The sequence below is a fragment of the Hyaloscypha bicolor genome, assembly GCF_002865645.1.
Source record: "Hyaloscypha bicolor E unplaced genomic scaffold K444scaffold_182, whole genome shotgun sequence".
NCBI lineage: Eukaryota > Fungi > Ascomycota > Leotiomycetes > Helotiales > Hyaloscyphaceae > Hyaloscypha > Hyaloscypha bicolor.
The window spans coordinates 5,760,098-5,784,836 of NW_020194684.1; the positions used below are offsets into that span (position 1 = coordinate 5,760,098).

Genomic DNA, 24,739 nt, shown 5'->3' on the forward strand with positions numbered 1-24,739 from the left:
AAACCTAAGGCTGGGGATTGCAATATCATGCACTTTTAGAGGCAAGGGTTGGAAGTCCTCGTTCGGTGTCAACTCGCGAGATTTGAAATGTTTTGCTTTGAAATACTGAACCTTGAGTATCGTCGAGACTTCAAAAGATAGGAGTGTCTCAGACTCCCACATCAAGTGGGCTTTTTGAGATGTCATTGTTCCAAAAAAAAAAAATCGGGGCAATGGCGAGCAATATCACGACCCTAGAGCTGGTGTTCTCGTGGAAAACAGCTGTATTCGGGTGTGTATGTTCGTCTAAAGAGAGAAGAAAGAGCGGGGAGCTCGAGACTAGGGTGCCGCGCTAAGCTAAGAGTCATGTGACGACACAACAGACCTATTGCAAGTCAAACAGGCATCCAATAAATCTCAATTTCTGCCTCTCTACTTCCCACGGTCCTGGAGTTTTTGGGAACATGTAGAGAAATATAAATCGATTTTGGACAGTATGATTCTAATATACCCGCAATGGAAAGTTTTGGAGATGGCGCTGTCGGTATCAGAGGAAACCAATATTGTCGAACTTTCGGGCGAGACACTCGAAAGAATCTCATTTTAGGTATTCTACTTTCCAAATTACGGAGTATTCAGACGAGAACTTATTCATCAAAATTCCATTGCACTAAAGTACACGCGGTCTTCGCAAAAGAGTATCTAACCAGTCACTAGCCATGATTCACCATACCGGTTTCCCACCCATTTCCCATTCGCTAATCATATCAAACAAACAGGAGCACGCCCCGTACCCATTAAATCCATTACTCCACCGTGACGGACTTGGCCAAGTTACGAGGGAAATCGACGTTCAAGCCCTCAGCGACTGCGAGCCAGTAGGCCATCAGTTGGAGAGGGACGACGTTCAAGAGGCCTTGCAAGCAATCGACGGTCTTGGGGATCTCGATCTTCTCGGCTTGCCCAGTCTTGAACTCCTCGTCGTTGGGATTGCAGATAACAATCGGTCTGCCTCCACGAGCAACGACTGAGAAATTTTAGCATTTCTCCAAATATAATTCCTGGAGGGATAAAACATACCTTGTTCGTAAGCGTTAAGGGACTTAGCAAAGATATCATCACGGGTAAGAATCATGATGATAGGCAAGTTCTCATCTACCAAGGCCAGAACACCATGCTTCAGCTCTCCAGACATGACAGCCTCGCAATGGAGGTAGGAAATTTCCTTGATCTTGAGAGCACCCTCCAACGCAGTAGAGAATTGGCTGCCTCTGCCCAACAGCAGCAAACTCTTCTGGTTGTGGAAAACTCTGGCACACAATTCCTTGATCGGTTGATCCAGCTTCAGAATCTGATTGATCTGTTCGGAGATGTGGCCAAGGCCTTCCATGATATCCTCTCGTCTCTTCTGCTTTGAGGCGCGGTCCTCGCTCAAAGACAACGCAAACATGATCATTGCAATAAATTGCGACGTATAGGCCTTGGTTGATGCAACACCAATTTCGGGACCAGCGTTGACGTGTACACCACAGTGGGTGAGGAGGGAGATAGAGGAACCGACAACATTGACGATACCAACAGTCAATGCACCACGCTCCAGGCAGTACCGCAGAGCCATCAGAGAATCAGCAGTCTCGCCAGACTGAGAGACAAAGACGCAAGTATCGTCGCGGAAGACGGGTGCTTGTCTGTCCAGGAAATCTGAAGCCAATTCAACCGCAATGGGAATTTCAGTCAGCTCCTCGAAGGCTCCTCGAACAGCCATGCACGAGTGGTAACTGGTTCCGCAAGCAATGAAGATGATTCTTCTGCAGCGACGGATTGTTGCGATGTATGATCTCAGGCCACCCAATGTAACTAACTTGTTCTCAACATCAAGACGACCTCTCATCGTGTTGATCACGGACTCGGGTTGTTCGAAAATTTCCTTTTGCATGAAATGGTCGAACTTGCCCTTCATGATCTCCTGGAGCTCAAGCTCAAGGGTCTGGATAGTTCGGACGTTGGAAGAACCATCGGCCTTTGTAAGTCTGTGGATATTGAGGGAACCTTCGTGGATGTGTGCAATGTCGTCGTCTTCGAGGTACATGACCTTCTTCGTATGCTCAATAATCGCAGATGGATCAGAGGAAAGAAAGAACTCCGTTGGCATTGGTGCTCCATCATCGGTCATGAAGGCACGCGATTGTGATCGGTGCAACAGGGATTTGTCGGGTGGTGCAAGAAGATTGCCAGCGCTGAGGAAGTTTCCAACATTTGACTTCTTCAGAGCCACGTTCTGGGATGCTTGCTCAGCTGGGAGAGGACCGTCCTCGGTATATTCAACATCGACAAAGTCCACCTTCATGCGCTTCTGTGTTCGTACACCAATAACCAACGGAGAACCCTTTCTGGCGGCAATGACTTCGTGTGGGTAGTGGACGGACTTCATCAAAAGACCAAAGGCTCCCTGCAACTCCTTGATGACGGCCTTCGCCAAATCTGTAAAGCCAATGGTCGGGTGTTGGTCGTAGAGGTACTTCGCAAGCTTGGCAATACATTCGGTGTCAGTTTCAGTCTCGAACTTGAATCCCTTCGATGTCAACAAAGTCTTCAACTCCTTGTAGTTGGTGATAATGCCATTGTGAACGACGGAGAATTGCCATGTTGGGTCGGATCTGGAACGCCAAGTCAGCTATTGTTTACATTCTTACAATATTTAGGGGGGCTGCGTACCTGTGAGGATGGCAGTTAATGCGAGATGGCGGACCATGAGTTGCCCATCTGGTGTGTGCAATTCCTGCGTGGGAATCGAAGATCTTTGTGAAATCTGGCTTCTCGTCCTCGATGAGCTGCTTCAACTTTGCCACCTTGCCCACCTCCTTGAAAGCAAACACTTCATTCTTCTTGTCACCATCCACAGCAAGACCAGCCGAGTCGTATCCTCGATATTCGAGTCGGGAAAGGCCGTTGACAAGAGTGTCAATTATGTAACGGCGGTCCTTCTCCACCAGATAGTTAATGTATCCGAAGATGCCACTGTTCGTTGAAGGTCAGTCATCAACTCCAACTCGGGGCGGGGGCTGCGCTGTACTGACCACATCTTGACTCCCTGTTCTACTGTTGCTTTGGTCTTACTGCGGGTGCGATTGCGATATTGAAAACGAGTGCGAGTGGAGGGGATGTATGCAAGAATGGAATGGAATTTGGGAAGGACGAAGGACAGACAGTGATGGAAGAAGCTGAAGCTGAGTTGAAGAGGGGCGAGCTCTTTTGAAACTTGTGGTTGCTGGGGTCAACGCATCCCTGCAGCGAGCTTCCATGCCATGCAGGTTGAAGGCTGGCAACAGCCACCCCCTTGCGCTGCACCTGCGCCTGCATTCAAGTTGGATTTTTTTGCTGCGTATGCTTTTTAGTTGCACAACACGGTTTCCTCTCTTGTTCCGCTTCCACTAAAATCTTGCCGGTTCTTACGCTCACCAATTCACCCAATCAAAAGGCGCATCGTTAAGGCAAAAGCCCTTCTTGTGCGTCTCTGCTCGGATTCTTCGCGGCTTGCCGAAGGCCTATCCCTCTCATACGAGACGCCCCCGCTCACAAGCCACCATTAGCGCACTCTTTTTTTAGGCGATCGACAGGAACAGGGGGCTCGTCAAGGTTCGGCCACCACGTCGTTGGTGTTTTTCAAGGCAAAGTCCTTGCTTTACGGAGGTACACGCTGCAAGAGGTCTCTCTTTGACACGAGCCGTTGCCACCATTGCCAGAAGTCCACTCCAGTGGAGCAACGACGAAATTACAACCATGCATCACGAAGACGAGGCTAGGGTTTGCTGGAGAACGTAGACTAGTCATATGACAACGAGTTCCCCTCGACGCCATGTCTCAACGCCGCAAGGTTGACTGGCTCCCTTGACTTGAGCCTTGAAGCCGCCATCCGCTGCTTCATGTCTCGGGAGGTTGAATGCTGGTTCCGAGGAGGCTGAGAATCAAACTTGTGCTTGTATATTCTTAGTGCTGCGTTGAAGTTGCGGTCAGCTCGTTTGGACTGGTAATTTCAAGCGAGTCCTTGGATTATCTGAATCTGCGGACGTACATGAGACCTGTCAACCTGCATTTCCTGCATGCTGGCCGTTCTAATTTCTCCTTTGTGAGCCTCCCAGCGGCAAAACCCCAGGTGTTGTTACGGTGGCTCAGGAGATTGACCGTTGTTGCTTGGGAGGAACCGAGATCTCGGGGAATATGAATCAAGTCGATCGAAGCTGCAGAAGCTTGGGATAACCCAAAACTAACTCAAGCGAGAGAGGTTTGAGTAACGGGAAAACTATGTCCACGCAGAGGATTCTATGCATTCATTATGGTATTGTTACAAAGTCAAGCCGCCCGCTCAACTGTATGCCATGGCGCCACCGCAGGAAACGAACTATTTCATCTAGAGCTTTTGGTATTCCAGTTTTCCCTCTAGCTTCTTTGACTCTGCAACCTTGCGCACCGCCTTGTTGAAATCATCTTGGTTGACTGCATCTCGGTAATCCTTGATTGCGAACAGTCCACTATCGAAGGTTAGATCAGGGGTTTGCCATTTGGGGCAAGTAAACATACGCTTCTGTCACAACATTTCGTAAATCGGCACCGTTCAGGCCATCACTCATCTTCACCACACTCTCGAAATCGATATCGCCCTCCGTCACAACACCAGCAGCATGAATCTTCATAATCTCCAAACGGCCTACCTCATTTGGGAGTGGAATCTCAATCTTCCTGTCGAGACGTCCAGCTCGGAGGAGAGCAGGATCGAGGGTATCCGGTCGATTAGTAGCCATGATGATCTTTGTCTTGCCCAAGTAATCGAAACCATCAAGCTGGTTGAGCAGCTCCATCAATGTACGCTGAATTTCACGATCGGCTGATGTGCCCTCTGAAAATCTTCGGCCACCAATGGCATCAATCTCGTCCATGAAGATGATGCATGGTTCATGTTCCTTGGCGTATCCAAACATTTCTCGGATCAAACGTGCCGACTCTCCAATATACTTGTCGACGATGGCGGATGAAACAACTGGTGATGATTAGTAACAATTTCCAAAATATCACTTTTCAACACACCCTTCAAGAAGTTGGTCTCCAAACTGCTAGCCACCGCTCTTGCTAATAATGTCTTTCCCGTTCCTGGAGGTCCGTACAAGAGCACACCTTTAGGAGGTTTGATGCCGACTCTTAGGAAAAGCTCAGGGTTCTTTAACGGAAGCTCAATGACCTCTCTCAGTTCTCGAATCTGCTCATTCAGTCCACCAATACCGCCAAAGCTAACCTGACCAGGATCCTCCAGAGACATGTTGTAGACAAGCGGATCGACTTCTCGAGGTAACATTCGCATGATTGTGAGGGTCGTCATATCGAGGGCAACTCGGGTTCCTTGCTTCAACGCCGCCTTGTCGACCTTTGATCTGCAGCCGACGACATATCTAGGGCCAGAGGAAGCCTTGACAATGACTTCAAGAGCTTGTCAGTAGCTGTACATAGGCTGCGGATGGATGGGATAGCTTCTCACATCTCTCATCATCAAGCTGTTTCAGAACCTCCCCAATAATCTGCCCCACACTCTGCAGAGCTTTGATGTTATCCTCCGTGTGGTCGAAGTCCTTCTGCAAGCCCTTGATCTCTAACCGTAAAGCCTTCAGCTTTGCCTCCCATTCTCTTGATTCCAGGAGCTTCGTCTTGAAGGATGCGAGCGCATGTTGCCGCTCCTCGTCAGACATCTCGAATTAAGGGAGAATGGAGTGTTGGAGGGGTTGATAAGACTGAGTAGGGATATCTGAAGGCGGGAGGAAGGGGATCTCGTTTGTGGATGACGCTGTCTTGAGGTGTGTTGATGAGCGTTGATTTGGGAGACGCGAAGTCCCGTCTGCCTCGTCAGAATGTTCTGCCTGAAAAGTCGGGTGTCAAGAATTAATTTCACGTGACCTATGATGAAGTCTGTAGGTAACCCGGAAGCTCTTCTTTTCTCCTGTCTTTTATTTAAAGTAGTGATTGACAACCCGTATTGAGCCATGCTCTTTTGCATAATTAATCTATTGATTTGGGTGTGTTGACAAGTCCTTAGGTTTAACGCTGGGGTTAAGGGTTGCCATGTTGAAGCTTTGCAACCAAGTCAAATGTTTGAGGGTCCAGATAATTGGGGGATGGGGTGTTGTATTGAGAAAGCAGGTGCGCATGGAGCAATACATATACAGCTTGTCCACGCCTAAGGAAGGCAAGCTCCACGGGTCCTGGGAAGCTGCTGAGTCTAGTTATAATCAGGGAAGAGGTATATCTGATTCGAAGCTCTGAATGGCCTTCTCCTCTCACCGCTGAAGCTCAGAACGGAGGTGCATTTTGACCCTGGACATATTGTGAAGCTTTCACGTTGACTCAACCCTGAAGTAAGACAATCGGAGGCGGGGCTTTTGCAGTTGAACTGAGGAATAAAAATCCATCCTCGGGCCACAGAGCGAAGTATTTGTTTGCCCTTGAAGTTTAGGGGAAGGGCGTCTCCGTCTGAAATGTCCTGTTAAAGTAGAGCAAGCTCAAAACACATAATTTGGGCAAAGTCCAAACTCTTCACGACGGTAAAAATGTCTGGAGAATCTCCAGGGCATAAGGCTACCCTGCACATGCTAGACATCGGTCCCTTCCGTTGGCTGCGCAGCCTGCGTTGCGCATTCCTTGCAAATTGCAGGGGATCAAAACCCCCACCAAAAAGCTCGTTCTCTCCCAACTGAAAAGATCATCCTTCTGCAACTCCATCTTCTTTTCCTCTCCAAGCCACAACAACAAGGTTAGTAACGAATTTTCTGCCTCCATGACCAATTGAAGTCAATATCTACGCTCTGCCATCCCTGAGTCTCATCACAAAGAGATAAGCCACGGCTGCATCTCCGGTCTCGTCTGCCCGCATATCCCTCACCCCACCTTGTTTCCGAAGATATTTTCTTCTGCAACCTTCAAAGATTTGCTCTCCAGCTGACAATTCCCCCACAGAGAACATAAAACAAGAAGTGCAGAAGGTAAGATTCTTCTTTTCATCTCTGCTTCAATTACATCCGACATTGCATCTTCGTAGCTGACCAGAATTACCCCGCCATAGAAAATCCATCATGGCAATTACCAAGATCCACGCTCGATCCGTCTACGATTCTCGTGGTAACCCAACCGTCGAGGTTGACGTTGTCACCGAAACTGGTCTCCATCGCGCTATCGTTCCATCCGGCGCTTCCACCGGTTCGTACCTTCGGTTTGATCGTCACATAACATAAGACTGATTTGGGTCTACAGGCCAGCACGAGGCAGTCGAACTCCGCGATGGTGATAAGACCAAGTGGGCTGGAAAGGGTGTTCTTAAGGCCGTTGCCAACGTCAACGAGATCATTGGTCCCGCTCTCATCAAGGAGAATATCGATGTCAAGGATCAGCCAAAGGTTGATGAGTTCTTGATCAAGCTTGATGGAACTCCAAACAAGGGAAAGCTCGGCGCCAATGCTATCCTCGGTGTGTCTTTGGCAGTTGCGAAGGCGGCTGCCGCTGAGAAGGTGAGGAGCACCATTCAGACTTGATGGGATCGGTCTAATAGCAATAGCAAATCCCTCTCTACGCCCACGTCTCGGATCTCGCCGGCACCAAGAAGCCTTATGTCCTTCCCGTCCCGTTCATGAACGTTCTCAATGGAGGGTACAGAATACATAGTTCTATTCCGTGAAGCGTAGCTAACGCCTCTTAGGTCCCATGCTGGTGGACGTCTGGCCTTCCAGGAATTTATGATTGTTCCCTCGTGAGCGCTTTTAACCAAGGGCTTCAGAAATTAACTAACCCGTATCAGATCCGCACCGAGCTTCACCGAGGCCCTTCGTCAAGGTTCTGAGGTTTACCAAAAGTTGAAGACTCTTGCTAAGAAGAAGTATGGGCAATCTGCGGGTAATGTCGGAGACGAGGGTGGTGTTGCACCAGATATCCAGACTGCCGAGGAGGCTCTCGAGCTCATCACCGAGGCTATCGAGTCTGCCGGATACACTGGCAAGGTCCACATCGCAATGGATGTCGCTTCTAGCGAATTCTACAAGGAGGATGTCAAGAAGTACGACTTGGATTTCAAGAACCCAGACAGTGACCCCACCAAGTGGATCACTTATGAGCAGCTTGCAGAACAATACCAGACCCTCGCCAAGAAGTACCCCATCGTCAGCATCGAGGACCCATTCGCTGAGGATGACTGGGAGGCATGGAGCTACTTCTACAAGACCTCTGACTTCCAAATTGTCGGAGATGACTTGACTGTCACCAACCCCATCCGCATCAAGAAGGCTATTGAACTCAAGTCCTGCAACGCTCTCCTGCTTAAGGTCAACCAGATTGGTACCCTCACCGAGTCGATCCAGGCCGCCAAGGATTCTTACGCTGCTGGATGGGGTGTCATGGTTTCTCATCGTTCTGGAGAGACCGAGGACGTCACTATCGCCGACATTGTTGTTGGTATCCGAGCTGGACAGATTAAGACCGGTGCACCAGCCAGATCTGAGCGGTTGGCTAAATTGAACCAGGTAAGAATTGCTAAATTTCACATCCTTGGAAACTGTTAGCTAATAACCTGACTCAGATCCTCAGAATCGAGGAGGAGTTGGGTGACAAGGCTATCTATGCTGGAGAGAAATTCAGAGCTGCTGTCAACTTGTAAATGGCATCTGAATTCACGGAAGGAATGGGTAAGGAAGGGGAGACGTATTGCTTGTGCACTAAGCTCTGACCTGATGATAAACGAAGAATGAATTAAAGAAAAGTTGTGCCCCTATCTCTAGTTTTTGCCCTAATTATCCAGACAGGGTGAAACCTGTCAGTCTGTCACGTTTGACTCTCAAGGGGTCCACGATAACACGTCTCCCCCTCCCAAGTCAACCGTAGAATACCATGTTTGCTTTCCAAAATGAGCTGGATATGGAACCGCTCAACTCAAAACAGTAAATGTTTGGCACGTGGTGGAAGCAGTGGCAAAATCACGGATGCGTCAGTGGAATTTTAGCCGCATTCCGTTCTGGACTGCCTCCACAAGATTGAAATCGCGAAAATCAAACCCCACCACACACACTCCCGAGTCCCCAACTGCAAACAATCGCACCAGAAATACATTTTCGGAGCGCAAGCATCTGCCACTTTACAAGTAAACTATCCTACTTCACGAACTCAAACACACAGTCAAGATGCCGCCAAATAAGTGGGAAGGTAATGTTGTCCTCCCCTGCCTGCCTGCCTGCTCGTATCTTGCGACGCCACTGTCCGCTTGGTTCACATTCAGACTGTGCGCCGAGTCGCGATCGACGGCACAGGGAGACTGAACACAATGTATTTGTAGAATATCTTGCTGATTTGAGCCAAAGACGAGGAGGACGAAGAGTCAACCCCCCCATCCTCCCCTCCAACCAAGCCGATCGCATCCACTAGACGCGTCTTCGATGACGAAGAAGGAGAGGACAGCGATGTACTAGATGCATGGGACGAAGCAGAAGACTCGGAAGTTGAGCGAGAGAAAGCCAAAGCTGCTGCAGAACGACAAGCCAAAGCTGATGCCGAAGCGGCGGCAAACAAGAAGAGCAAGGCTCAGCGCATCGCAGAACAGAAGGCCGAGCGAGCAAGAAGGTTGGCAGAAGACAGTGATGAGAGCAGCGAAGAAGATGAAGCAGCTAAGCGGGAGCGACTTCGTCGCACTGAGCAGGAGTCCGATCTGAAGCACGCTGAGGATCTCTTTGGCAACATCGGCATTAGCAACTCTCGCAAAGTCACCACTGCCGCAAACGCAGTCCAAGTTGACGCCAAGGACCCAACATCCACTGTCGACCTGACGGCTCTTCCTCTTTTTGACCCCAAGACAAAAACGCAGTTTGAGAAGCTTCGCGACACTCTTATCCCCGTCATTTCCAACAACTCCAAGAAAGCCCACTACGCCATCTTCCTGCAAGAGTTTACCAAGCAGCTCGCCAAGGACCTCCCTAGTGATCAGATCAAGAAAATTGCTAGCACTTTGACAACGTTGAGTAATGAGAAGATGAAGGAGGAGAAGGCAGCCGAAAAAGGTGGAAAGAAGAGCAAGGCTCAGAAGACAAAGGTTGCACTGGTTGCCAACAGGAACGTTTCAACCGGAGCCGATGTCAACGCCTACGATGACGATTTTGGAGAGTGAGTTCCCGATGCACTTGTTCAGAAGTCCTCCTACTGACTGTTTTATAGTGATGACTTTATGTGAAATTGCCCAACGATCTACCGCAGTATTCTGCTCCTACCTCCTTCCAGCACGATCCCAATAGCAGCGCCAACTCCGTCGGCCTTCATTGATACCCGGCCACAACCAAAGGAAACTCGATAAGTGGCAAGTCCGAACCCAGAGGATCTCCTTGCAGGCAGCTTCCCGCCAGGACCGGATGGCAGTTTAGCACGATTTGGGGAGGCAGACCTAGGGAAGTCGAGGTGTGGAGATTTTTCCTTTCTTAATAGACTGCATTCAAATGCGATGCGTAGAATGCGTGCTCTTGTTTTTACCATGGAGAGATTTGCTTTGAGCTCTAGTTTGACACGAGGGAGGCACAGTCGTTCGGTCTAGAAAATAAAGTCAAATCGCTCAGACTTTCACAATAACCTCGTTCTCGATACCTAAGCACTTGACTTTCCCATGTGCTTACCACCATTAGAGGCCGTACCAAGGCTAATCCAAGGATGCCGTATTTACAGTCTTGCGAGAAGAGACATACTGGAGAAGTCTCCTTCCTGAACCTTCCTCGTGTAGTATCTGAAGCCAAGCAATTAAGGGAGCATGAAAATGGGAAAGCTCCCGCTCTGATTAGAGCATCCAAGTCCAATGCACCGTATTTTTCGGGACATTCAGCCTTGTGTGCCCCAGTGTGCCCCTCTTACGCCCTCATGCATATCAGCCACAACTCGGATTGACAGATCATCCGACATAATACAGTCCAACTGTCATTCCCAATCTTTCAATCTTTCTCAACTAAAGTTCATCGCGGTTATTACTTACGGCCAAACTAGTCTCCCTCAACATCATCTACTAGTTTTGAAGTATGTTTCAGTTGTTGCAAAAGATGTTTTTGCTAAGCGTCGTCAGGAGACTGGATCAACGGACTCCGGGAAACACTGCCGGCCAGTGCAGCCAACACCCCCAGGAACTCCCAAGATCCAACTCTAGTGATCTCCACTATGATGGTGTGCGGTGGAACTCTCAGTCTGGCACCGGATGGACAGGCTTGTACTCATCCAACCCCCATGGCCATGACCAGCGATGATGGTGAAACTCTGGTACGGCCTGTGGCAGAAGGAAGTTCCTATCCTCCTCTATTGACCTCTCCTCCTCCCCCATTGGCCTCTACTCCCCCACTTCCACCTTTCCAAATACCACATCCAACAAATCTCTGCTTGTGGCCTGGCTGCAGATGTCTTCAGAAGGGACACTTAAGCTTCTATGATCTAGATTTCCACATCAAGACGTACCATACCCGTGAGTGCCCCTGGCCTACGTGCAACACCCAAAGGTCCTTCCGCAGAAGATCTGATCTCCTAAGTCATATGGAGTCTGTCCATTCAGGAGCTCGACGCTTCATCTGCGATTCTCCTGGTTGTTCCAAAAGTTATTCAAGGAGTGACAAACTGACCGCGCATAGGCGCACCCATTCTACTACTACTTCTAGACGTCCTATTCCTGACATAAATGCCAGAGCTTTTGGCATCCGGGTCAGTATAAATACGGATATCCGTGGATTTTCTGTTTCTCCAACAGAACCTACACAGGGCCAAAACAGCGGACCTAGGACCGGACCAGTTGAGCCTTCAACTGAGTTGTCACCAGTACAGTTCATGGACTCATTAGGAGACTCTCCCCAAGGGCCTACTTACTCATTTGATCAAATCCGGTCATCGAGGACAAAGGCCAATGACTCTCAGATGTCGTATCATACACTACCAGTAAGGTCAGATGGTTCAGACAGGTCAAATAACCCCGCCTTGTGTAGTCCCACTCACGTACCTGAGGATCCCGATTCCCGGGATGGAGAGGAGGACTTTTCCGGGGCCCACGTCTTGCTCCAGACGAATAATATGGATAATATGGCTGGCACTGCAACCCCTACAAGCAATCCAATGGCATCGGGACGTTCATACTCACTGCCAAGTCAGGTTCCAGCGTCGATGGGTTCCTTGTCGTTTCATCTGAGTCCGATGATGAATTCTATTGACCTCTAGGACAGTGCTGATTATCATCTGGATTCCCAAAGGTCTTCTCCCATTTTCGCCGATAATTACATACCCACTTTTGTTCCGCGGTCAAGCAAATTCCTTGCCAGTGAAGCACCTTCGGTAGCAGGAAGTCCCCCGAGGAGGAACAAAGTACTTAACACATGACGATGCCAAACCGTCAGGTGGATATCAATCTTTGCAATCACCTATTGCACGCAGCCGCGTGAGGAGTTTGCCTTTGAGTCATCCAACAAACCCACTTAGGAACCAATGGAGCCCAAATCATGGATAGGCGGCCGTGATATTGTCACTCTACCCACAAACCATTCTTTCCTTCAATGAATTTATCATGATGTTACAAAGTACTCGAAAAATATTTCTTGGTTGTTGAATGAGTCCTATTTAAGGTTTCAATCTAGTTTAGTTTCTGTCCTTATTTCTAGCCTTGGATTTTCTTTCCTTAAAAAGCCTGTCCGACTTTCTTTTGAATACTGGTATGACTCGAGGCTAATGGGAAAGTTGAGGGGAGAATTAAGGAATCAAAGTTGGAACTTGATTTGATTTGTTCGCAGTACCAGCAATTGAATTTGACTAAATCTATGATCTATATCTTACTCGATCCCGTCTTCCTCTTTGCAGTATTCCTCGAGACGTCTAACGCAAAAGCAACATGATGCGACAGCGCCACCAACTCACCCCCCTCATCCATAATCACAACCTCCAGATCCATCCTCCCATTCTTAATCTGCTTCGCCTCAACCCTCACAAACAACCACTCTACCCCCTCTTCTGGTAACGCCTTCTTAACATCCAAATTCAACAGCAAGGTTGGATACCAGAATCTCGCTGGCTTGTTGTCCTTACCGCCCTCTATGGTGCTCACATCATATGGGTTCTGCTCATGCAAGAACGCCTCAACGGGCATGGGCCACATGTCGCACACGTAGCCGATCGAGGTATTGGTCCACTTCTCGCTATTTTGTAAGCGTATCCATTCATCGGCAGAATTGCCTGGCCTTTGTCCTTGTCGAGGGAAGAAGAACTGTGTTTTCCTCGTCGCTCCCCTGAACGAGGCGAACGGCATTTCGGGTATCGGTGCCCAGTTCTCGTCTTTGGCTTGCTTGATAAGAGAAAAGTTGACGGGGAGAGGGGGAGGTTTGAGCGCATAGCTTGACTTGAATGTGACTCCCGCTTCGGTCTTTAGGTTCGAGTTTGTGAGGTAGCCAACTACTTCTTCTCGTCCGTCTTGAGTGAGACTGATATGAATGACAGAGGCCTGTCTCCCGAGTTTCGTGTCCCTGACTGTGAACTTTGCGGGGCCGGATTCAGTGCGCTTTAGGAAGTCGAGGTGCAGCGCGATTGTGTGGGGTTGATTTTGAGAAGAGAGGGTTGTGTTGAAGTGAGTCGAAGCGACTTGCAGAAAGACGGCAGTGACAAATCCGCCATGTGGAACTTTTGAGAGGGTATGTTAGTGGATATACAGTATGTGCTAATTCTACAGATCTGACGCTCCGGAAAGATATTGACTGACTGGACAGATGTCCCAGGAATAGCTAATAATTGGAATCTCAATGTCCCAGTAAGGCCCAGAAGATTGGAATACATTCCATGCCCGATCCAAGACTTTTTGTAACTTTCACAATAAAAACAGCAAGAAAGGAAAAGCATCTCTACGTACCTGCGCCAATACACCAATCACGAGGAAAGTACGCTTCGTACTCATGTGAAGACAATGCCTTTACGGCCGTTGCTTCTGCAAACGTTGTCAAATCCTCACTGGAAACCATCGCAAGTTTTCAAGGCCCTTGGTGCAATAGTTGGATGTTGATTCACCGTCTTCATTCTAGAGACGTCCATCCAAGGCTGTCCGGTTTGCTGCATAGCCGAGGCATCTTTCCTCCCTTATCGATTAGCTATCGAGGAGAGGCCGGAACCTCAGAAAGGCCATCCCCTGTGCAGGATCTTAGCTATTCTATGGACATCCCTTTAATATGCGCTGATTAGTTCTTGATACTATAAAAGGCGTGTCTTAAGGATGGTTTAAGAGAAAGAGAGAAAGTTATCCCCCTGGTTGTCAGATCCAGGTTAGGTCTAGGTCTGGAGATCCTTGCTACCCCACATTCCCGCGGGGCCGGAGCATTACTGGCTCCAACCTCGAATCTCTTTGTCGACGATGAGTATGAACGACGCTCTCAGGAATGCAGATACACATGTTGGAATCGACGAGAATGAGGTAAAGCAGATCATCGAGAGTATAAAAGAGGCCCAGTACTTTGATGCAAGCAGCATGGCGCCCTTGACACCGGCTTCTCTAGTCAGTATCTTCGATGTCTGTCTGCGAATGGGACTCTGATGAGTACGAAGGCCGCTATTGCCCGACTGAGAGCGTACAAACCTCCACCATTCGCGACATGGGATCACTTACCTCTGAGCAGAAGGGCTGCTGTCCTGGTGCTGCTGTTTGCGGACCGTCGAGGTGATCTTCGAGTTGTTCTGACTATGCGGGCTGCAACACTGAGGAACTATTCTGGTATGTTCTTATCTCACGAATTCTGCAGGGAAATGCTGAGTATTAGCAGGCCAAGCTGCATTTCCTGGAGGCAAGGCGGATACCCTAGAAGAAACACCATTCGAAATCGCCAGACGAGAGGCATACGAAGAAATCGGCCTCCCAAAAGACGACTCCAAGATCCCCCGACCTTTCCGAATAGAGCATCTCTGCCAACTCCCCTTTAGCCTAGCTAAGACCGCACTCGCGGTACGGCCTTGCGTGGCATTCCTACACTCCGATGACAGCAGTGGGAATAAAGCAGCAAGTGTTGAAGAGTCCATGATACCTCGGCTTGATGCCAAAGAAGTCGCGGCTGTGTTCTCTGCTCCTTTCCATAATTTTCTGAGATCAGAGGACCAAGTACCGGAAGGTGATAAAGTACCAGGAAAGAAATCAGATTGGTATGAAGGGAAATGGATCGATTGGTTTGATGGAAGATGGAGGATGCATAACTTCCACGTTCCGATAAATAACCAGAAAGTGTCGAAGCCGAAGGTAAGAGAAGGCGGACAAGCTGCCTTCGCCGAAGAGTTAGACGAAGAGGAAGACGATGGGATGCAGAGATATAAAGTCTGGGGCATGACCGCTAGGATGCTAGTTGATGCTGCCAGACTTGCTTATGGAGAGGAACCAGATTTTGAGGTAAGTGAATCTTGTCTTAAGAATACTGAACTGACAAAAGAAAGTATAATACCCACCACGGAGATGAGAAAACGATAGAGAATCTATATAAAATGGGTCGACTGGGTGAAAAGGTGCCCGGAGGACCTGATCTCACTGATTCTGACCTGAAGACTGCCAGAGAGGGAACAATATCGAAAGATACATCTAAGATCTAGACCCCTAATATCGATCTATACTCCTCTATGCACAATAGAGGATGCTCATCATTTACTCTGTCAAAATTCTACGGACTCTGGGTATCTTTGAAGCAAAAAATCAACATAATCAATCTACCCTGCAATCAGGAAAGCAGAACTCCCGTCACTAACACACCAACAGTTAACCAAACCATCACACCTCTCCCCTCAATTTTCCTCACTCCCTCCGATTTCTGCAAGTTTGAACACCCAAGACCTCCCAATATCTGATTCGTGGGCAATAGGAATTTCACACAACTACTAAACTCATCCAGCGTCTCATTCTTCTCTATAAATACAAAACTGCGTGCACACATCCGCCACGTAGATTGTGGCGTTTGGGGCGCAGTACTGCGTGAAATTGACTGGTGAAGAAAAGGGGAAGCCGCACATAGGGGAATTGCTGGTATGGGACATTAGGGTTGTAGTTTATGAGTTCGGTTAGGGAGTATCCGTTGTAGATTGGGGCGGTGGAGGTGGGTAGTGCGTTGGAGGGACTATAGGACGTTGTTATTGTCGCGGAGGTGGAGAGGGAGGTGCTGCTTAGAGCTGTTGGTATGGTTGCCATGTTTGCGGGTGAGGTTTTGCTTGCTTACCAGTTCCTCTCCCTCTCGACTCTCTCGCTCTGATTAACATTGTTTAGGATTTTATTACAGCCTTTGAAAGCGTAGAGAATCTTCTACACAAACTAAGCTTTTCAAGTTCACCATTGACAAGCGACTCCGGAACAAGAACATTGTGCCGTAACAGCGAGCACATAGCTGTCACATTAATCTCCCTCTCTCCACGGTCCAAACGCATCAACAGCATGCTTTGGGCTCGATGCCAAACCCCTAATCTCAAGTAGCATATCATACATAAGTCATGTTCCACGCTCCATTTAACTATGCACTCGGTATATATCAACGGGTAGCGTATTTGCACCACAAATCGTCATCACAATTGGCGCCCTCAGAAAACGCTCCAGATCCTCACTATCAACCAGATCCACCTATCTAGTTTGAAATGCACGAAGAATTCTTTGTATTGCTTGAAGAACTCCACAAGCAAGTCTTGCAGAGGCTCTTCCTGCAACATGTAGAAGAGGATTTTGGCGGTATATCCCCTTTTGCGGGAATTTGGTGATATGCTGCTTCCGTTTGAGGGTGTGTTAGCGGAAATCTATCTGTAGGAGATAGAGGGGCAATATCAAGGCCAAGATAAAACAGTCCATCTTTCATGTTCAGCACTCGGTACATGGTGTAGAGTATAGAATTTGTTGATGATTGCTCCTGCTTCCTTCCGGCAACGTGGATACTGTAAAAGGCTGCATTCAAAGATATCGCTGGGCGTGTTCAGCAACCGTGTCCAGATGTCGCTGTTGACCATACCCATTATGACTCTGGGTATCAGGGAAGTCAGCATCCCCCACCCCCTTCCTAGTGTGACTTGGGAGTAGGAAGAAGCAACATGAGGAACAGTAAGCAGAAAGGAACAGTGATGGCGAGAGCTCCAACAACTGTACATGAATCTAACCTTGGGTATTTTCGCTTGCTTTTGAGTTGGCAAGTCTTCTCACAGTATCCGTCATCTCCAGGGAGAAGAGAATCGTACTGCTGCATTTTCCGAGATCCACAATGTACATTGCACTAGATTGTTGTCCTCCGTAATAAGAAAGGGTTTGGTGAATTGAACTCTGGAATCTACTTCTCCCTTGTTCTGCCTCAGTCGAGAGAAAGCGAGGGGTGGCCCGCTTGAGCCCTTTCTACTTTCCAGTGTGATAACGGTTGCCACTGAGGTGATATGTGACTTGCTGGCAGCAGAGACTCGTACTGGTGCATTGTTCGTCATCCACAGGACGTTGCACCACAGGAATTGCCTTTCGTAATCAGAGAAGAGCTTCTTTCTAACTATGAGATGCTAATTTGAACAGGCATGATCATAGCTGGCTGCTTTAAAAGGATATTACTGGGACAGGCTGGTCTCGTGCTTTGCGTCACTTGCTTGAGCCCCTTTAACCCCTTTCCAGACGCGATAGCACTTTGCTATCGATGAAGTAATCTTACAAATGATTTTGAAGAGTCTGCTCGCCAGGGTTCTCCTTATCGAGTCTAGAATGTGTTGCTTTGAAAGGAGGAAATGGCCACCAAGTAACTTTGAAAGCCTTACGTCATCGCGGGGCAGTTGGTTGAGGCTGTACTCACTTGGCAGATGTCAAAAAGATGGGGTGAAAGATGGGTACGGAGGGCTTTGCATCCGCCATCCGCCATCCGCCGTCTATACAGTGCTAAGATTAACTAAGCGCTGTGAAATCACGAAGTGTGTCTCTTGAATAAAGAGACGTGACAAAACTCTAGTCAGCCAGCGCCTTCCCATGTGAATTTGCTTAATGTTCGTGCTGCATGGGGCTCCCAGCCAATTGGGACGGCGCATTTCTGGTTCCCGCTGGGGCATGAAAGCTCGCCGTCAGCAGATGGGGCAGATCTCTGAGCCAGGAGGGAAGCAGTTTAGCTTGCGAACTGAGCTCAAGTCCAGACCGGACAACCAGACAGTCAACTTGCCACCCCACTTTGTTTTCTATCAGTGCATAGTGCATAGTGCATACATACTCCATACTCACCTCGAATTGCACGATGCACAATAATTCCAGCAGCAGTACACAGCCACCACGGCTGAGGAATCATTCATGACTCCCCAGCTCCATCTCCATATCCACGTGTAGATGTCTATCTCGACCTCTCGCCCGCCCACTCACACTCTCCAATTGCACATCCACCGACAAACATGGCAGACATATTAGCTGCGCTGGAAGAGCTTGAGGCCAAAGACCCCAAGACCAAGAAGAAGAACTTCAAGCCTACGAACACCAAGTTCCGCAACCCTCTCACAAACCAACAGTTCGTCTCAATCACTCAAGCACATGCTTCGCCTCAAGTCGCTAACAGATACATCGATATAGACCCCAACGAGTAGGACGCACACCCGCTCGCCCAACCTCTCTCCCCCCTCAATCCACGGACCGACCACAAACGGCATCCAGTACCAACGACACCAACTTACTCTCCCCCAACGTCGAAGACAACGATGGCCGCCTACGCTCCCCATCCGTCGCCTCCGCCCGCCGAATCTCCTTCGCCAGTACTCCCAGGCCGCCGCCCCTCCAACGACGGCTCCGAATCCCCACTCGAACAGCCTCCCTCGCCTCCGGCTTCCCCTACGATCCCAAGCTCGTCAAATACAACATCTCAGAGAAAGACTGGAAGACCTTCTCCGACCAGGTCGTCGAGGCAGCCGAGTTGCCTCGCGGCGCCTCCGTCCTCTGGCGAGTGCACAAGCGCGACGTGGTGAAGAGGATCAAGAAGGAGCTGCAGTATGACGGCGATTTCAAGCGGCTATTGAATGCGTGGAACAAGAAGAACTTTAGGGTGAGGGGGTTTACGGTTAGTGTGGAGCTGCCTGGGCCGCCGAAGATCAGGCCGGAGGATACTGAAGAGGAGAAGGAGCTGGCGAGGAAGGAGGCGAAGAAGTTTAGGATCTGTATTACGCCGAATGCAGAGAGGAGTGGGAGCGTATATTCGAGGAGCAGCAGCTTGACGAGGAGTGTTACGGGAGAGGGGGCGAGTCTTCATCGGAAGGAGTCCCCGACGGGCTCGGAGGGGTCTGCGAAAAACGAGGATAATGAATAACATTTATGGAAGGGGGAAGGCTTGGCTGAGGTTTAACGACTTTATGATTTTGTTTACGGTTGGGTATTCGATCGGCGAGGGAGGATACGTCCTCGCCTTCAGCAAGGCTAAGGTTATGGCGGTATGATTTGAGTTCTCAAGTGGCGATTGCTTCAGTATTTTTAAGAGGTGTGGTGGTTTTGGGGAAGGCTAGAAGGTTGTCATTAGAGGGGAAGGGGTGGGAAGAACACGGATGGGAGGTTCAAAATGACATTGTCCCCCTTGACGGCAAAGCGTGGATGAGTATATATGTAGCCTTGGTAGGCAGAGCCATGCTCTTTCAATATGCCATGATTCCAGGGGCTCCAAAATTCAACTCCTTATTCCAGCAATTCTGATTGATGTAAAACCCCTTGCTTGCATGCCTCGTCTCAAGCCACATTCCCAAAATGTAGACGCCCATATATATAACACATAAGTCATAACCACCACCTCTTCAATGACAAGCTCCATCCTTCGTCGCACTCGTACTATTCCCAAACACTAGGTATCCCACAAAAGCGCCCACGGTAACCGCAATCATCACCCATCCATTATAAGTCATAAATAGCAACCTGCCACCGTACCATCAGCTCCCATACTCTGCCCCAATATCGCGGGAAAGAGTACTCACATCAACATAAATGCATAAAAGCTCTGCACCGCATACAGAAACGCCTTGATAACATGTGCCCTCTTGCTAACTTCGACCTGGTTGCGTCCTGACCAAAGGAAAGGCGTTGTCTCAGTAACAGGCCCATCTCAACACGCAAACCGTTCAGCTTCATTCCAATTGTATGAAGACTTAAGAAACCTAGAGCCAAAAGATAAGTGTATGCTTACTCGGTAACTCCTCCTGCCTCTTGTTCACGAATGTCTCGTATCTTCGCGACGCAGAGCGCAGCGCTTCGTAGGCAGCACCAAGGGCGACGACTGCCAGGAGAGAGATGATGAGCGAGAGCGTGCCGCTGATGTGCCACCAGCGGAAGACGATGCAGAGGTCTTGCGTGTTCCAGGTGAAGAGCATCTGCGAGTCTCTGTGTCAGTTCTCTCTCTCTTTCTCCGAATAAGACGGGGCATGCTGCGTACATTCATATTGCACCTATGGGCGCTCATGTCTATGCCGCTGTGATCCATATGCGAATGATCCATTGCGATTGCTGTTAGGTTGTGTTGATTGAACGAAGGTCGGGTCTCAGAGGGTGTGATTCGATTTCGATCTCGAATTTGATTCCGTAACGAGGGAGAGTTTGGTTGAAATGTAGGTAGGTAGATGTATTGCCGGAGTTCGAGTCAGTCGTCTCATCGTCTCAAGTCCAAATAAATTGCTCAAACGCGAGCAACTCTAACTTAAAACCGCCTCGAGGCGGGTCACTCGGTCATGTAGCGAAAGAGCTCCGCCGGGAGCGCCCGCCCTGGTCAGATAAGCTCTCCGGATTTGCTGGAATCTGTTCTGGCACGTGATTGACCCCCTTCTGCCTTTCACTAAGTTATATGGATATAGTTTTCTAATGCTAGACCGCTCGGGCTCCTGGTGTACTGTGCTCGAGTCGGCAGGATTTCTGTTACAAGTTGTTGACGAAAATGCGTATGTTCTCTTAAGGATTGGAATCTATCAAGTTACACAGAAGCTCTTTTCCGGTAAAGTAGCACATGAATCAAAACATCAGCAACACGCTTTTCCTCTTCCCACGTAAACACCTCTTCTACTCCATCTTCAGCTGCTCGAACTGCTTAATAGTTTCTTCGAATGCACTCCTCTCCGTCTCTAAATCCTTCAACTTGTTTATCTCAACTTCCTGCAGCTCCTTGCTGACCTTCTCCTTGTACCCTTCATCACCCAGAATCTTCTTCTGTCTCTCGATTCCTTGCTTCGTCTTCTCCAACTTCTTGGATGCCTTCTGAATCTCAGCGTCCATGTCTACCCGGCCCTTGACGTGCAAGAAGACTGCGCAGGCAGAGGAGACAGAAAATACGACGCATCCAGGAGGTCGAGAGTCGGACGAGGAGAGAATGGAAAGCGACGAGACTCCTTTCCCGGAAAGAGATTTAATGGATTGGATTTGCGCCGTTGCGGTGCTATGAGAAGTCGCGTCGTATGTTTGAATGAACACTATATTTAGCAGTTAGTATGGAACTATCAGGGGAATGTTATAAATGCGAACCTTGTCCTTCGTCCTTGAGTGAGTATTCTGCCATCAGTGATCGGATGCCTTTAGAGATGCCGAGAACGAGCTCATATGCTTCTTCAGAGGTAGGGTCATCCATTGAGGCGTCATACACAGGATACTTGGCGAGCACGATTGATGGGGTCCTGTCGTCTGTTCGGCGAGGGAGGCGTTGCCAGAGCTCTTCTGTCAGGAACGGCATGTATGGGTGAATCATTGTTAAAGCACCTTCGAGAGCTGTGTATAATGTTTCAACAGCAGATTGCTTCTCTTCTGGTGTGCCATCTTGGATAATGGCTTTCGAGTTCTCGATATATACATCGCACAGTTGGTTGTACCAGTATTGATAGATGATTGTGGTTGAACGCATGAATTCGCGGTCAGTGATGGCCTTGTTGATATCTCTTGCTGCCATAGTCATCTTATGCAGAATCCATCGTTCAGATAGCGACTCCTTGCCGGTGAGCTTGGCCGTCTTCTTGGGGACGAAATCCTTGTCGAGTTTACCAAGTACATATTTTGTAGCCTGATAGATCTTGTTGCAGAACTTCCGGTATCCATGGATGACTTTGATGTCGAATGCAATATCACCGCCTCCAGTGGTGTATGAAACTAGTGCGAAACGCAGCGCATCCGTGCCACATTGAGGAATACCGTCTGGGAATGCACTCTTTTGATACTGTGTAGCTCGCTTGACTTCAATGGGGTTCAGGTTGCCCGTCTCAAGCTTCTTGTGAAGATCCGGCAATGCAATGCCCTCAATCACATCGATGGGGTCGATAACATTGCCCAAGGACTTCGACATCTTTCGTCCTTCGGAGTCTCGAATGAGAGAATGGCAGTAAACCTCGGTAAATGGTACCTTGCCAGTCAGCTTCAGACTGAACATGACCATACGAGCGATCCAGAAGAAGAGAATATCCCATCCAGTCTCCAGCACGGAAGTGGGAAATAAGGTTTCGAGGTCGTGCGTCTGATTTGGCCAACCCATGGTAGCGAATGGCCAGAGACCAGATGAAAACCATGTGTCAAGAACATCTTCATCTCTCTTCAGAGTAAAGTTCTTTCCCGGAAGAGCTTTTCTAGCTTTCGCTTCAGCCTCTTCCTGTGTTCGACCAGCAAACCACAGCTTGCCATTAGCCTCGTCGTGCTCCTCGCCGTAAATCTGGGCGAAATACATTGGTGCCTGATGACCCCACCACAGTTGCCTCGAAAGACACCAGTCATTGACGTCCTCCATCCATCGAATGTAACTCCTCTCCGCAGTTTCCGGCAAGATCTTAATCTCTCCGGTCTTCACAACGTCCAGAGCAGCAGCAGCCATGTCCTTCATCTTCATCCACCACTGTGGTTTCATCAGTGGTTCGATAACATCCTTTGACTTTTCGCAAAGAGGGACCGTCATGGCGTTATCCTTCTTATCAACGTACAAGCCAGCTTTTTTCAGGTCCTCCTGAATGGTGTATCTGACATCGAATCGCTTCTGGCCTACATAAGGACCGGCATTTTCGTTCATCATCCCTTCATCGGTCAAGATGTTGATGAATTCGAGATTGTGTCGTTGACCAAGTGCAAAATCGCTGGGATCGTGAGCAGGGGTGATCTTGACAGCACCAGTACCAAATTCTTTCTCGACGTAGGTATCGGCGACAATCGGCATCAGTCGGCCGGGTATGAAAGGATGGATGGCATTCTTGCCGACGAGATGTTTGTAGCGCTCATCATCAGGGTGCACTGCAACAGCCGTATCTCCAAGCATGGTCTCTGGACGCGTAGTTGCGACCTCGATCCTTTCGTCCGTGCCTTCAATTTCATACTTGAAGTGAACAATGATACCAAATTCCACTTTCTTATCATAACCAGGCACGTCCAGTAAAGTTCGACCAGGAAGTTCTTTATTCACTACTTCGAGGTTTGAGAGAGCGGTGTTGAGTTTGGTGCACCAATTGACAAGTCTATTTGCTCTGTAGATGGTGCCTTCGTCATGTAACCTCACAAAGGTCTCTGTAACGGCAGCTGAAAAGTTTTGGTCCATGGTAAAAGCTTCTCGAGTCCAATCAAAGGAGCAGCCGGTTCTTCGGAAGACATTGTTGATCTTTTGATGGTACTCATGCTTCCAGTCCCACACAGTCTCCACGAATTTGGTCCGTCCCAAGTCATGACGAGTCTTCTGTTGGCGACGCCAGAGCATGTTCTCTACCACATTTTGGGTTGAGATACCTGCGTGGTCGCATCCCGGCAGCCACAGGGTGGTCTTGCCATGCATACGATTGTACCGAATCATCAGGTCAATCAAGGCATTTCCCAAGGCATGACCCATGTGTAGATTTCCGGTGACGTTAGGCGGTGGCTCAACAATTACGAAAGATCCTTCATCTTTGACCTTACCATCTTCTTTGAACTTGGGGATGAAGAATCCCTCCTTCTCCCACCAAGCATACCATGCGGATTCGACGACAGTCGGGTTATAGGCTTTGTATTGGGGATCGTCGATGGGTTTCAAAACTAAAAGACCATCGTTCAGCTTCAAATGCAGATAAATGTGGGAAGGTAGGTTTGAAACGGACTCTTCTTCTCTCCGAAAGGAGTCTCCTCAACGTAGGGCGGCAGAACTTCTTCTTCAGCCTTCTTCTCAGCCTTGGCCTTCTTCTCTTTGCTCTTGCTAGTTGCTGTGGGGGCGGCATTTGCCTGAGCGGCCTTCTTTTGATCGAACTTGGCCTGTTTCTCGGCTTTCTTTCGTTCACGTTCCACTATTTTGAAGTGCGAGTCAGCGTTAAATTCATCCTAGCTATCCCAAAAGGTACAGGCTACATTATGAGAGTCTAGAGGGTATTCGTACGCTCTTTCTCGCTCTTCACCTTCTTCTCTCCTGCACCGGCTTCAGCAGCGCCAACTTTGCTACCAGCATCTTGTCCTGGAACATGAGAACCTGTCGGGCTAGAGCTTGCAGCATCTTTCACGGCGTCCTTGGTTTCAGGAGAGAGAGCTGGAGGCTTTCCAGATACCGGTCCGGTTTCCTCACCAACTATTGAAATAAACAAATCAGTCCAAGCTATCCTAAAAAGCCAATCGTGTAGTTCTTACTCGGATTGTAGGAAGCTGCGTTGGTAGCCATTCTGGCACGCGGGTAGTTAAAAGAAAATATGTAGGGCGACCTGCGCACCCAGAGCGCTCTGAATAGGATTTTGGACGTCGTGCTGGCGTCCTTTTGAGAGAATTGAGTAATTCAGAATGCGCGGCGGGCGATAGAAGGAATTTATG

At 48.9% G+C, this 24,739-nt stretch overlaps 9 protein-coding genes across 9 annotated transcripts; 4 read left to right on the top strand and 5 right to left on the bottom strand.

Annotated features, from left to right (window-relative positions):
• Nucleotides 1-546: 546 nt before the first annotated feature.
• On the bottom strand, nt 547-4,081 carry K444DRAFT_657137 (isomerising glucosamine-fructose-6-phosphate aminotransferase; the record flags this gene model as incomplete). Its single annotated transcript, XM_024886130.1, has 4 exons — nt 547-1,006; nt 1,060-2,636; nt 2,695-2,997; nt 4,059-4,081. The coding sequence occupies 4 exons, from the start codon at nt 4,079-4,081 to the stop codon at nt 786-788; spliced, it is 2,124 nt and encodes a 707-aa protein (XP_024729048.1). The 3' UTR covers nt 547-785.
• Nucleotides 4,082-4,261: 180 nt separating this feature from the next.
• On the bottom strand, nt 4,262-5,859 carry K444DRAFT_602926 (26S proteasome subunit P45). Its single transcript, XM_024878751.1, has 4 exons — nt 5,507-5,859; nt 5,062-5,448; nt 4,558-5,014; nt 4,262-4,508 (listed from the first exon to the last, which is right to left on the bottom strand). The coding sequence occupies exons 1-4, from the start codon at nt 5,712-5,714 to the stop codon at nt 4,388-4,390; spliced, it is 1,173 nt and encodes a 390-aa protein (XP_024729049.1). The 5' UTR covers nt 5,715-5,859; the 3' UTR covers nt 4,262-4,387.
• Nucleotides 5,860-6,780: 921 nt separating this feature from the next.
• K444DRAFT_602931 (enolase) lies at nt 6,781-8,662 on the top strand (the record flags this gene model as incomplete). Its single annotated transcript, XM_024878752.1, has 7 exons — nt 6,781-7,001; nt 7,082-7,215; nt 7,270-7,523; nt 7,571-7,662; nt 7,712-7,762; nt 7,811-8,528; nt 8,585-8,662. The coding sequence occupies exons 2-7, from the start codon at nt 7,092-7,094 to the stop codon at nt 8,660-8,662; spliced, it is 1,317 nt and encodes a 438-aa protein (XP_024729050.1). The 5' UTR covers nt 6,781-7,001; nt 7,082-7,091.
• A 361-nt stretch (nt 8,663-9,023) lies between these two features.
• Nucleotides 9,024-10,589, top strand: K444DRAFT_621295 (translation initiation factor eIF3 subunit). The gene is made up of 3 exons (XM_024881871.1): nt 9,024-9,204; nt 9,360-10,155; nt 10,207-10,589. The coding sequence occupies exons 1-3, from the start codon at nt 9,183-9,185 to the stop codon at nt 10,220-10,222; spliced, it is 834 nt and encodes a 277-aa protein (XP_024729051.1). The 5' UTR covers nt 9,024-9,182; the 3' UTR covers nt 10,223-10,589.
• A 2,191-nt stretch (nt 10,590-12,780) lies between these two features.
• On the bottom strand, nt 12,781-14,241 carry K444DRAFT_602935 (uncharacterized protein). Its single transcript, XM_024878753.1, has 2 exons — nt 13,895-14,241; nt 12,781-13,668 (listed from the first exon to the last, which is right to left on the bottom strand). Exons 1-2 carry the CDS (start codon nt 14,001-14,003, stop codon nt 12,821-12,823), a joined length of 957 nt encoding a protein of 318 aa, XP_024729052.1. The 5' UTR covers nt 14,004-14,241; the 3' UTR covers nt 12,781-12,820.
• Nucleotides 14,242-14,568: 327 nt separating this feature from the next.
• K444DRAFT_544697 (uncharacterized protein) lies at nt 14,569-15,606 on the top strand (the record flags this gene model as incomplete). The annotated part of the gene is made up of 3 exons (XM_024876074.1): nt 14,569-14,746; nt 14,793-15,409; nt 15,454-15,606. 3 exons carry the CDS (start codon nt 14,569-14,571, stop codon nt 15,604-15,606), a joined length of 948 nt encoding a protein of 315 aa, XP_024729053.1.
• A 2,619-nt stretch (nt 15,607-18,225) lies between these two features.
• K444DRAFT_255100 (uncharacterized protein) lies at nt 18,226-19,735 on the top strand. The gene is made up of 2 exons (XM_024871353.1): nt 18,226-18,476; nt 18,566-19,735. The coding sequence occupies exons 1-2, from the start codon at nt 18,391-18,393 to the stop codon at nt 19,290-19,292; spliced, it is 813 nt and encodes a 270-aa protein (XP_024729054.1). The 5' UTR covers nt 18,226-18,390; the 3' UTR covers nt 19,293-19,735.
• Nucleotides 19,736-19,767: 32 nt separating this feature from the next.
• Nucleotides 19,768-20,462, bottom strand: K444DRAFT_648035 (the record flags this gene model as incomplete). The annotated part of the gene is made up of 4 exons (XM_024885415.1): nt 19,768-19,885; nt 19,945-20,071; nt 20,154-20,337; nt 20,400-20,462. The coding sequence occupies 4 exons, from the start codon at nt 20,460-20,462 to the stop codon at nt 19,768-19,770; spliced, it is 492 nt and encodes a 163-aa protein (XP_024729055.1).
• A 348-nt stretch (nt 20,463-20,810) lies between these two features.
• On the bottom strand, nt 20,811-24,735 carry K444DRAFT_669794 (valyl-tRNA synthetase-like protein). The gene is made up of 5 exons (XM_024887556.1): nt 24,563-24,735; nt 24,318-24,503; nt 24,046-24,228; nt 21,476-23,983; nt 20,811-21,423 (listed from the first exon to the last, which is right to left on the bottom strand). Exons 1-5 carry the CDS (start codon nt 24,591-24,593, stop codon nt 21,017-21,019), a joined length of 3,315 nt encoding a protein of 1,104 aa, XP_024729056.1. The 5' UTR covers nt 24,594-24,735; the 3' UTR covers nt 20,811-21,016.
• Between the last annotated feature and the right edge of the window lie 4 nt (nt 24,736-24,739).